The 13,495-nt window shown below is 37.4% G+C and overlaps 1 protein-coding gene across 3 annotated transcripts in view; it reads left to right on the top strand.

Annotated features, from left to right (window-relative positions):
* The window catches only part of RPRD1A (regulation of nuclear pre-mRNA domain containing 1A), a 78,416-nt gene that overhangs the window by 27,655 nt on the left and 37,266 nt on the right, over positions 1-13,495 (top strand). For all 3 annotated transcript variants that reach the window (NM_001242586.2, XM_009433895.4, XM_016933212.2), the window contains exons 2-6: positions 6,544-6,673; positions 9,286-9,392; positions 9,478-9,575; positions 13,084-13,210; positions 13,319-13,494. In NM_001242586.2, coding sequence (NP_001229515.1) covers positions 6,544-6,673; positions 9,286-9,392; positions 9,478-9,575; positions 13,084-13,210; positions 13,319-13,494 — 638 coding nt within the window. The remainder of the gene's footprint in view (positions 1-6,543; positions 6,674-9,285; positions 9,393-9,477; positions 9,576-13,083; positions 13,211-13,318; position 13,495) is intronic.

The raw sequence follows: 13,495 nt of genomic DNA, 5'->3' as shown, positions 1-13,495 counted from the left end.
ATTCATTAGGTCATGAGCGGAGCTTCTTTCTGCCAAGAATGTTCTTTTCACTAATGTTTCATAACACATTTACACATATGGCTTAAGTAGGCTTTTATCAACTTGACTGTTGAGTCGTCTTTTATTCCTAGTAGCTAATGCGGTGTCTGTGAATGGTAGATACCAAGTAATTATTTGTTGACTGTATGAGTGGCATGAGATCTTAATCATTTATAATTATCCTTTAGTTAAATGCATTTATAGTTCCACCTAACTCAAACTTTAGGAAGATAATTAAATTACACTTAAAATTTGAGGATTTAATATGTGTATACTATATAAGCAGGATATATAGAATCTTTTTCTAGTCTATAGTCATTCATTTTACCAGGGAAATAAATGAGGGTGTCTAGTAATTGTTAATAAATCTTTAATAGATTTTTGTTTCAAAATGACTTTTCTCCTGATTTTCTTGTACAAGACCTGTAGTAATGCTCATTCCTCCCATTGATGTGTATGTGTATGTATATGTACATGTGCATATATTTGTGTGTGTGTATATGTGCATGTGTGCATGCATGTGTGTGTGTGTTTCCTTATTCAATTTCCTGCTGCTGCTTTCCATGTAGAAGGTTTCCCTCGGAATGATGGTTCTTATGTTTGTAGATAACAGGATTTTAGTTGTTTATTGTATTTATCAGCATTGCCATCTACTGTAGTTTTAAATTCAGTCTTCATAAACCATGGATGATTAATTTAGATTATGATATTGTGCAGCATATAAAAATGAGTATACATATGGTATGTACAATGTAAGAAAATAGGTAACACTTCTCCTACCACTTTCTGCCATTATGAATGACTAAAACTATGAACTGATTATGAAGTAGTGGAACTAGAGATGACGTTTTAATCCTTTCACTGAGTAAGTCTGTTTCATATTGTTTAATAGTCCGGACTCTGATTTCTTTTTGAAGCTTGTTAATTGATCTTTTAGATGAATTGTTTGTGGTAGGTTATATAACTGTCTCCTGGTTATATAATGAACTGAACGTTTATTACCATGCCCCTTCTGGGGGATGTGCTCAACTTTTTAGGTAATTGTATTAGTCTTCTCTCACATTGTTATAAATAACTGAGACTGGGTAATTTTTGAAGAAAGAAATTTAATTGACTCACAGTTCTGCATTGCTGGGGAGGCCTCAGGAAACTTACAATCATGGCACCCACCAGGCCCCTCCCCTGACATGTGGAGATTACAATTTGACATGAGATTTGGGTGGGGACACAGGCAAACCATATCATTCCACCCCTGGCCCCTCCCAAATCTCATGTCCTTCTTACATTTCAAAACCAATCATGCTTTCCCAGTAGTCCCCCAGAGTCTTAACGCATTCTAGAATTAACTCAAAAGTCCAAGTCCAAAGTCTCACCTGAGATAAGGCAAGTCCCTTCCACCTATGAGCCTGTAAAATAAAAAACAAATTAGTTACTTCCAAGATACAACAGGGGTATCATAGGCATTTGGTAAATGCTCCTGTTCCAAAAGCGAGAAATTGGCCAAAACAAGGGGGGTATAGGCCCCATGCAAGTCTGAAACCCAGCAGGGCAGCCATTAAACCTTAAAGCTCCAAAATCACCTTTGAATCCCTGTCTCACATCCAGGGCACATTGATGCAAGGGGTGGGCTCCCACTGCCTTGGGCAGCTCCTTCATGGGATGATGTTGACTGCCTGTAACTTTTCCAGGCACGAATGCAAGTTGTCTGTGGATCTACCATTCTGAGGTCTGGAGGACAGTAGCCCTCTTCTTGAACTCCACTAGGCAGTGCCTTGTGGGGACCCCATGTGGGAGCTCCAATCCCACATTTCCCCTACGCACTGCCCTAGCAGAGATTCTCCATGAGGGCTCCGCCCCTGCAACAGACTTTTGCCTGGACATCCAGGTGTTTCCATATATCCTCTGAAATCTAGGTGGAGGTTCCCAAACCTTAATTATTGCCTTCTTGCATCCACAGGCCCACCACCACATGGAAGCCACCAAGGCTTGGGGCTTGCACCCTCTGAAGCAGTGGCCCAAGCTGTGCCCTGGCCCGTTTTAGCCACGGCTAGAGCTGGAGCAGCTGGGAGGCAGGGCACCAAATCCTGAGATTGCACAAAGCAACAAAGCCCTGGGCCTGGCTCAGGAAACCATTTTTTCCTCCTCGGCCTCTGGGCCTATGATGGGAGAGGCTGCCACGAAGGTCTCTGACATGCCCTGGAGACATTTTCCCCATTGTCTTGGGGATGAACATTTGGCCCCTTGTTACTTGCAAATTTCTGCAGCCCACCTGAATTTCTCTTCAGAAAATGGGGTTTCTTTTCTGTTGTATCCTCAGGCTGCAAATTTTTCGAACTTTTATGTTCCATTTCTCTTTTAAACATAAGTTCCAATTCCAAACCGTATCTTTGTGAATGCCTAAAACCGAATGCTTTTAAGAGGGCCCAAGTCACTTTAATGCTTTGCTGGCTAGAAATTTCTTCCACCAGATACTAGGGTGGGGCAAAATGCTGCCAGTCTTGTTGCTAAAGCATAGTGAGAGTCACCTTTATTCCAGTTTCCAACAAGTTCCTCATCTCCATCTGAGACCACTTCAGCCTGGACTTCATTGTCTACTTCACTATCAGCATTTTGGTCAAAGCCATTCAACAAGTCTCTAGGAAGTTCCAAACTTTCCCACATCTTCCTGTTGTCTTCAGAGCCCTCCAAACTGTTCCAGCCTCTGCCTGTTACCCAGTTCCAAAGTGGCTTCCACATTTTCAGGTATCTTTACAGCAGTGCCCCACTACTTGGTACCAATTTACTGTATTAGTCTGTTCTCATGCTGTTATGAAGAAATACCTGAGACTGGGTAATTTATAAAGGAAAGAGATTTCATTGACTCACAGTTCTTCAGGGCTGGGGAGGCCTCAGGAAACTTACAATCATGACAGAAGAGGAAGCAAACACATCCTTATTCACATGGTGGCAGGAAGAAGTACAGAGTGAAGTGGGGGAAAGCTCTTTATGAAACCATCAGATCTCATGAGAACTCACTTACTAACATGAGAAAAACATGGAGGTAGCTGCCCCCGTGATTCAGTTATCTCCCACCTGGTTCCTCCTATGACATGGGATTATGGGAACCACAATTCAAGATTTGGGTGGGGACACAGCCAAACCGTATCACAAGTATATATTATTTATGATTGTTTCTGTGTTGGTGTGATATATTCATGGGGAGAAGAAATAAAGAAAAAAAAAGTAACATTTTAGTGATGTGACCTATCATCTGCCAATTTGTATGGAACTTGCAAACTCCTGATTGAACAGGAAAGGTTAATTTTAGTCTGTACTTAGCGTGGTCCCTGGTACATGGCAAACATTAAAATAATATATGCTATTTAAATTGAATGGACGGTTTGGAAAACCGGTGTTTTTGGAAAGAACCCCATGAGCAACAGAAACATAGGAATTAACTAAGTCAGACCTGCCATTTAGTCTTACATTCTTTGTTGCCAACAGTGGCATTTCTTTGCGGAATTATGACATGGTTTGTTTTCCCTTTCTGTTAACTTTCTGTTTCTCTTTTAATAACAATTTATGGCTCTGTTATTTTTAAAAATATCAAAATTCATTTGGAAATTTTTTTGTGTGATTTTCTTGCATTGCTTGCTGTGATTACCGCCATTAATTATTTGCTGTATGTATAGGGACACATAATTTTAAATGGAAGTAAATTTCTTTCCCTGAAAATTTAGGGAAGGGCATAAGTTGTGATGATTGCTGGGTATTTTTCATATTTTTGTTTGGTCCTACAAAGATAAAAGTGAAAATAGTATCTTGGTATTTGGACCCCATGCTCAATCACCTCATGGAATTTGTCCTTTGGAAAACACTGGTAAATATATTTTTAAATCTTGTAAATTTTTATTTTAGTGTATATTGTAAAAGCAATTCTGAATTCTTTGAGAGATTAATATAACCCATGAATTTAAAAAACATTCTAGGGCCAGGCACAGTGGCTAACACCAGTAATCCCAGCACTTTGGGAGGCCTAGGTGGGAGGGTCACTTGAGCCCAGGAGTTCAAGACCAGCCTGGGCAACAAAGTAAGACCTTATCTCTACAAAAAATTTAAAAAATTAGCCAGGCATGGTGGCATGTGCCTGTGGTTCCAGCTACTTGGAAGCTGAGGCAGGAGGATTGCTTGAGCCCAGGAGGTCAAGGCTGCAGTGAGCCTTTAGTCTGGGAGACAGACCTTGTCTCAAAAAAACAAAAAAACATTTTTTTGTTTTTGTGGTAATAAATATTATTTGCCATCTTCATTTTTTCAGTGTACAGTCCAGTAGTGTTAAGTACATTGTTGTGTAGCCAGTTTCCAGAACTGTTCATTTTGCAAACCTGAGACTCTGTACCCATGAATAGTTTCCTATTCTCCTCCCATTCCCACAGCCTTTGGCAACTACCCTTCTACTCTTTTTTTCTATGAATTTGAGTACCTCCAATAAGTAGAATCATACAGTGGTTTGTCTTTTTTCACGACTCGATTATTTCACCTGGCATGATGTACTGGAGATTCATCCATGTTGTAACATGTGTCAACATTTCCTTCTTCTATAAGGCTGAATAATACTTTATTGAATATATAATTCACATTTTGTTTATTCATTGATCAGTGGGTTAGGTTGCTCTTAACTCTTGGCTATTGTGAATAATGCTGCTAACATTGTAAAATATTTTTATTTCAGTTGCTACTTTTTGTTTTGCATTGTTTTATCTTTTTCTTTTCAGTTGCTACTTTTGAGTCTCAAAAGGTTAACATGCCCTTTTAATTATGGCAGGAAGCATGGTCTAGTTGTTAAGAGGGATTTGCTTGGCTGTTGGACTTTTTGGATTCCAATCCTGGCTTATCTCTTCCTCATTATTTCCCTGAGGGCAAATAATGTTTTTGACTTTGTTTGTTCAGCTGCCAAATAGAGACATATTGTTAGGATTGAGATAATATATGTAAAGTGCTTGGAATAGTGTGTAGCACATAGTGAAAGTGCAGTGAAAGGATTCTGTTTGTTCAGGTACCCATTCAAAAGTGATGCAGGCAATCTCCCAATTAGATAATACAAATTTGAGTTTCTAAACTCATTTGACACTGGGAAGGCAAAAATCTGGATTGAACAATACCAATCTATTTTGTGGGTGGGATTGAGAGGGCAAGGATGGGTACAAAAGAGACAGGACTGAATGTTAGGATAGGGTCCTGATATCTTAACCAGTTATACACTGTGGTTTATCTAACCAGACAAGGATCCTGAAAACCAGAAGTTGGTCTCTGTTATAGCCATCTCTTCTTATCTTTATTCCATGCCAGCAACTTGCAAAATCATGAAAAGTAGTAGACAGCAATTTAAACAGACAAACCAGGTTATACAGTGGCATGGCACAGGTTTGTAAAGTTTGATCAGTTGTGACTTAGTATATGAGAAGGTTGGGCTTCTAGTTGCTCCTCGAGAATGATGTGAACTCAGAGGTGACTTTTTAATATGTCATATGCTTAAATTTGTAAATTGAATGCTTAACATCTAGAGGACCACATGTAGCCTGATCAAGATTTTTGTCTTAAATCCAATAAGATAGCCCACATCAATAGGATACTGCATAATTGGTCCTGACCATAAGTTTCCTACACCACTGTACTATGGATGCCACAAGGTATGATGCTTCTGAATATAACTGTACTACATTGAGTGATTCAAATTTAATTCTAGTAAAATATAAGAATAGTATAAAAGATTATGTTCAACACTGTTTTCCTTATGTATAATCTTATTTGAGTCATATTCAGTAGTAATATGCTATTTAACATTGTAACCAGTAAAAATGTACTGTGGCCCACAACTGTTGAAATCTTGTCTATTTTCTTAGAGAAATGACTACACCCACAGAGCATAGTGAGTAGGGGAATATTTTTGTCATAATGAATTCAGTTTAAAATTTATGGCCATGTAATCTAAAGACAGAAACATCTAAACTTTTCCCATTTACTCTCCCTAGCAGTTAATCTGTTAGCTTGGCAAATATTTATTGCATAAACAAAAAATAGTAATTGATTGAAGGGACATCTCTTTCAACCTATTTTACATTTCATGCTCTTCTGTTGTTTCACAATAGCTTAATAATGATTTTGAATTAACATGTCTATTAAAACAATCTTAAATTCAATGTAGGATTTAGGGTGCCATCTTAATAACATGACCAATCACCATCTTATTTTAAATGACTATATTTCATATAGTTTGTAATGGTTTTACTAAGATTTAATACAGGATAGAGTCACCGAGATGCATTTTTACGTAGACATTAGTTGTTCTGGCGATTTTAGCAGCAGTGACTGGTTAGTTTGGTAGTAAAATGAGAGACTAGGGTTGAAATGATACATAAAGGTTAGTTAGGGTTATTTTAGTTCTCAAAATGCTTAATTTAGGTATTGAGAAAGTTTGTCCAAGTAAAGATGTTTTAAGTAGATTTTTAACTTTTTCTTATTTTTCAGCCAAACCAAACAGGAAGCTTACTTTTCTCTACCTAGCCAATGATGTCATACAGAACAGCAAGAGGAAGGGGCCAGAGTTTACAAAAGATTTTGCACCAGTTATAGTGGAGGCTTTTAAGCATGTTTCAAGGTATGATCATTGTTTTGGGTATTAGGTAATCTGTTTTAAATGTACCATATGTCCTTTTGCTAAAATTTGCCTTAAGCTATTAAAATAAAAAGTAGGGAATATAGTTTTTTGATGCTTTTATTTGAAAAGACTTCCCTCTAAATGGCATTTATAAATGTATTAAATGCCTTCTGTGAAGGAAAAATATTTTTTGAACTGTTGCTAAGGTGGGCCTTCGGAGTACTTGAATTACAGCTTTCCTTTAAGAGACCAGAACCAACTGCTATATTGGAATGAACTTCATTAAAAATGAATGAAGGTATTGAAGTAAAAATTTGTGTGTTTATAAAACTATCAGTCTTGTAACGAATATTTCCATATGCACTTAGTACTGTTTCTATTCTTTTTTTTTTTTTTTTTTTTGAGACAGAGTCTCACTCTCACCCAGGCTGGAGTACAGTGGTGCGATCTTGGCTCACTGCAACCTCTGCTGCTTGGGTTCAAGCGATTCTCCTACTTCAGCCTCCCAAATAGCTGGAATTACAGGTGCCTGCCACCATGCCCAGCTAATTTTTGTGTTTTTAGTAGAGACAAGGTTTCACCATCTTGGCCAGGCTGGTCTTGAACTCCTGACCTCGTGATCCACCTGCCTCGGCCTCCCAAAGTGCTGGGATTACAAACGTGAGCCACCATGTCTGGCCGTTTCCATTCTTTACTTGCCCTCTGGGTAATTTTGTACATCGCATGTATTTGGTTATTCTCCACACTGTAATGACTTATAGTTTTATGCTCCAGTGCAGATTTTTTTTTGTTCCAAACCTGTGTGCCCAATTGCCTTTTGACATTTTTACTTGCATGCGTCTCAAACATTTCAGACTCACTGTGTCTGATACAGAACTCATTATGTCCTTGCTTCCCGCCATACTTGTCCCTCCTGTAGGTTTTATACTCTGTGAATGGCAACTCGATCTATCCAGGTGCCTATGCAAGAAATTGTGTTATCTTTAAACTCTTCTTTCTCCTTCAGTCCCCATATCTCATATAGTACACATTGACTCGGTTCTTTGGATTTCTTTCCCTTTTAGTTACCATAATGTATTTTCAGTATAATTTCAATGCCCTTTAGTATTGTTTAATTTCTTTAGAAAACTAGACAGAGTTGCAGAGCTGGTCATAATACTTCCTTGCCTTTGAGTGGTTCCCATTTGTTTTAGAGATGAAGTCTAAAGTCCTGAGCAAGACTTAAGGTGTTCCTTCGTGGCACTGCCTATCTCCCCAGACCTCTGTCTCACATTTATTCCACACAGTCTATAGTCTACAGTTTAAGTTAAATTAACCTTTTTTAGTTCTTTCAGCCTTAAGTCTTCTGTATATGTTGCCCCTCCCTAGAATTCAGTAAAATATTTATTGGCTGCATAAATATTTGTTATATGCAAAACCCTGAGTAGTAGTGACCAAGACAAAGTTTTGTTCTACTGGAACCTACATTTCATTGGATGACAAAGTTAATAAGTAGATAGACAAGTGAATGCATAATGTCAGATGACAAATGCTAGCAAGAAATACGAAGCAGGGAAAGAACTAAATAGTATGAGGGTGCTCAGTTATGTGATGAGATAAAGAACAACTATTTGGGGAAGATGGCATTTGAACAAAGACTAAAGGAAAGGGTGAAATGAGCCATTTGACTAGGCAGAAAGGATTCTAGGTAGAGAGAATATGTGGCCGAAAAAATGAGATAGCTTATATGCTGGACATGTTTGAGGACCTTAGCAAGGAGATTTGTATGGTATTAGGTATTAGGGAGTGTGTACTGAGGGATTGCCAGAAAGCAGAGCATGTGGGCCTTGTGGCCCAGAGTAAGGATTTTGGTTTTATTCTTGATGTGATTGGTAGCTCTTGGAGGATCAAGAGCTGTATAATCTGATTTACATTATTAGGATGCTTTGTACAGAATAGAGTAAAAGAGTAGAGGCTGGGAGAGTGTGAGAAGACTTTACAAAATTCCAAGCAAGAGATAGTAGTGTTTCAGTCTACAGTGATAGCAATGAAGGAGGTAGGAAACAGTTGGGAGTAGTCTGTTTTTCATTTCCCCATATGTCTAGTCTTAAGATCTCAAATTAAATATCATTTCCTTAAATACTCTTCCGGATATCTCTTAAACTGGGCCAGGTCTGTCTTAAGCACTTTGTTCTCTTTTGTGATACTTATAAATAACAACTGCCATAAACTGCATTTGCATCTCCATGTCAAAGATAGTAACTGGATCAATAAGTATTTGTCGAATAAATTAAAAAAAATAACCTATTAGAAATCTTCCTTAGCCCCATGTCCAGGCCCCATTAGGATAGGAAATCCCTAGCAGCCAGTACTAAAACTTTCACAGTTTAACCTTTTTTTGATTGTGTAATAATATGTTTATAAAATGTTTACTAGAAGCAAGCAGTGTGTCTAGATCACTTCACTTTTGAGCTTCTGGCCACATAGTGATGCTAAGTAGACATTTGGACAGTTTTTTCCCGGGAATGAATGTCTGATTATATTTAAAGTTACCGTTACCTTTTCAATAGCACTATGCATTGTTACTGTTAACACTTTTCTTTCTTTCTTTTTTTTTTTTTTTTTTTTTTTAGTGAAACTGATGAAAGTTGTAAGAAGCACCTTGGAAGAGTGTTATCTATTTGGGAAGAAAGGTCTGTTTATGAAAATGATGTATTAGAACAACTTAAACAAGCTCTGTGTAAGTGTAGAATCCTGATCTCTTACCTTGATCTCTTCATTAAAATGTATTCTTTCATTAAAACTTAAATGTTCTTTCATTTCAGATGGTGATAAGAAGCCTAGGAAGCGAACTTATGAACAGATAAAGGTGGATGAAAATGAAAACTGTTCCTCTCTGGGATCTCCAAGTGAACCACCACAGGTAGAAATTTTACCCTGTTAAAAGAGTTACAAACTTTTACTTCAAGTTGCCACCAAGCTTTATTAATTTCGTTTCACTTCTGTAAATTGATTTCTATTATACTTTTGGGTACAAGAAAGAAACCACATGAATATCTCTTCCTCATTAACAAATTGCTTATGTTAAATGTAGTATGTTGTATATTTTGCATAGAAATCATGTTTTGTATAGAAAGAGGATTTTTAATAGCCAAATATGGTTAGATGTGAGATTTTAGCTATTTAAACTTTTTAAAATAAAACAAAACATGCCTATTTTCTTATGTGATTTTTTTTTTTTTTTTTTTTGAGACGGAGTTTCACTCTGTCCCCAGGGCTGGAGTTCAGTGGCACTATCTTGGCTCACTGCAACCTCTGCCTCCTGGGTTCAAGCAATTCTCCTGCCTTAGCCTTCCAAATAGCTGAGATTACAGGCATGGGCCACCAAGCCCAGCTAATTTTTGTGTTTTTAATAGAGATGGGGTTTCACCATGTTGGCCAGGCTGGTCTTGAACTCCTGGCCTCAAGTGATCCTCCCACCTTGGCCTCCCAAAGTGCTGGGATTATAGGTATGAGCCACTGTGCCTGGCCCATGTATGATTTAAATACACTAAAATTTTCATTCTTGGACATAAACACTGCCCCTTTAAGTATTTTTGTTTTTAAATGTAAAAAGTAGTGTTAGAGTGGCTGGGCGCAGTGGCTCACGCCTGTAATCCCAGCACTTTGGGAGGCCAAGGTGGTCAGATCACGAGGTCAGGAGATCGAGACCATCCTGGCTAATACGGTGAAACCCCGTCTCTACTAAAAAATACAAAAAATTAGCTGGGCGTGGTGGCGGGCGCCTGTAGTCCCAGCTACTCGGGAGGCTGAGGCAGGAGAATGGCGTGAACCTGGGAGGCGGAGCTTGCAGTGAGCCGAGATCGCACCACTGCACTCCATCCTGGGCGACAGAGCGAGACTCCGTCTCAAAAAAAAAAAAGTAGTGTTAGAGTGATATATATGTGTTCATACATTTCTTTGTAACTATATAGAACTATGTAGTTCTGTGGAAAAATAAGTTAGAATTATTATCTTAACACTCTGTGTCCTCCTACATGTTGGTATGGTATGGTATTCCTTAACCATCAGATTAATTCCAGAAAGACTTTCTTTTTTTTTTTTTTTTTAAATTAAGTGGGCATTGAGTCTTTAAGCTTCCTCCTTCTATGTTTCAAACATGTAGGGGGGACAGATAAAGTGTAAAATGAGAAAATGAAGACATAACCATACTCTTAAAACAAGGCAAATGTATTTTCATGGGCTAGAAATTGTACACCTAACTTCATAGGTGAGACAAAACCTGGCTCCTGCTGAGCCCTGGTCCCGAAGCAGACATGAGGTTGCCAGAAATTAGTATCCTTTAAGGTCACAGGAATTCACAAGGGCAATAGGAACTCACAGTGCTCCGTGGGAGTTAGAGGACTGGATCCAAATTCACCGAATAAAATCAGAGGCTGGGAGGAGCTCTTTCCCCCATGAAGGTGAAAGAAAAATACAATCAATTACTACCTGTAACTGTGGATTTATATTAGTCTCAGTACTGGAGAAGCAGAAGGAATCAGACCAAGGCCACGACCTGAGTCAACCTACCTGTTTCTTCAGTGATAGGAATGCTGAAGCCCATTGGCACTATGGACAAGAGCTTGAATAGAAAAGTGATAAGAACGTAACATTTGGAACAACCAAACACTGAGGTTTATGTCTCTTCCTATTTGGTAATAACTCATGACAGAAAATCATTTTTGGCTAAGAGCCTCATGATTCTATGAACAGTGTTTTACCTAAGTTCTAGATAAAGGATCTGGTCTCCTTCCGCTCTCCCTGATGAAAGGGTAACCACAGTTGCATATCTTAGGAGTATTTTTAAGTAATCATCTGCCTCTTCTCTAGTACTTGTGTAAAATGCTGTTGCTCTTTGTTTTATAATGACCGTTTTTTAGATTAGTTGTGCTGCTTAATTATCAATGGTTCAGCTTTGTGGTCTTCATTTTTGTGTGTGTGTTATTCTTTATAAGAAAGGCTAAAATCTCTTTGTAGGTTCCCGTTAAACTCATTTCATTCTCCTCTGGTAGGAAGTAGTAGGCTTAGTATTGTTTCAGACAACTTTGCTTTCTTATCTGATGCTTGATCAGGCATTGGGAACTTAGAATGTACTCATGTAGGACTGTGAAGGTGTGATGAGATCAGGTTGTAATTAAAGCATCAATGCATTGCCAAGACAATAAAGCCAGATTTCTTCTTAGAACTCCAGACAATTAGAATTTTCTAAGAATGATTTTAAAAATAATATATTAGTTGTGGCAACATGAGAAACAAGCTTTCTGGTAATTGTTGTTACTCTTAAGCACACCTTAATTGTAGAGGGGATATATCTTACAACAAAATTATTTTTTAAAATACTGAAATTTTAAACACTTCTAATGAGTGAGCACACGTAGGATAGTATATTTCTTATTAGTTTCATTCATTCCTACCACACTTGATAATTTGTCATGTGCTACCCTTTTTTTTCAAGGGAATAGTTTAAAAATCTTAATATATACACAAAATTACTAATATCCTATATTTTTTAAAGCATATGTGTAATTTCCTAGTGTTTCTGAATCTAGTATTAGAAATTAAGAAAGAAAGATGAAAAAGATGGGCTGGAGAATGGAAACTAGTAAAAATAAAATTTAATTGTTTTTCTTTGGAATAACTTTATAGACATTATGAGTTTTGAAATCACCAGCAAAGAGTTGCGCTTCCCTCCTAATTATAGCTTGTATGAAAACAGTGGAAGTAAAATATTTTAATGATAAAATAATTTCAGTACTGATTAAGCAATATATATTAGTCATCAGATTATGGAATTTTGAAATATTTTAATCTTATTAACAAGCCATAGGATACTTGAAGATATCATATTTGAACATATTCTAGAACTACATTTCTCTTGGGCTTTAATTACAGCATTTAGAAATGAAATCTGGGAGACTCTTCTGTGTTGTAGTAGATGATTTGTAACCCTCTTTCCATAATATCCAATTTAATACTAAAAAAATCTTCTAGTGTACAATGATAATGTAATGAATGTATCATACATAAAACTTGTATTCTCTAGGTTGATGTTATAGCCTACCTTCTCTTTCACCACTGATGTATTTGCCATATAAATCCTCATTACCTCATTTTAATACTCAAATAATTATTATTACACTCTGTCTCCACCACTGGAGTAAGCTCTCTTCAAGGTCTAGGGCCTTGTCCTGTTTATATTTTCAACACCTAACATAGTATAGCCTTCTTTTTTCTTAACATATGAAAGAAATTGATTGTCTTCAAAAGCAGTTTATATTCGGAGCTTTGTACTAGTAAATAGCCCATAGGGATGAAAGAATATGAAATTAAAGTCTTTTGCACTTGTTTAAGCTCAATTTATTTTGGTTCTGAAGTTGTGTACTTTTTAGACTCTAGATCTCGTTAGAGCATTACAAGATCTAGAAAATGCAGCCTCAGGTGATGCAGCAGTTCATCAGAGGATAGCTTCTTTACCTGTTGAAGTCCAAGAAGTATCTCTGTTAGATAAAATAACAGGTAAGAAAAGAAAATGTGATCCAGAACTTTTTTGGGAGTTGGGATGAGAGAACAGCATATGTCATTGTTTTTGTTGTATAATATTTTATTATCCCGTGCTTTTCTTAGATAAAGAATCTGGAGAAAGGCTTTCCAAAATGGTAGAGGATGCGTGTATGTTGCTGGCAGATTACAATGGCAGATTGGCGGCAGAAATAGATGATAGAAAGCAACTCACTCGAATGTTAGCAGATTTTCTTCGTTGTCAAAAGGAAGCCCTTGCAGAGAAAGAGCATAAATTGGAAG

Source organism: Pan troglodytes, chromosome 17, assembly GCF_028858775.2.
Source record: "Pan troglodytes isolate AG18354 chromosome 17, NHGRI_mPanTro3-v2.0_pri, whole genome shotgun sequence".
Taxonomy (NCBI): domain Eukaryota; kingdom Metazoa; phylum Chordata; class Mammalia; order Primates; family Hominidae; genus Pan; species Pan troglodytes.
Note: the sequence above shows the minus strand (reverse complement) of the source record. Positions and strands in the feature narration are given on the sequence as shown.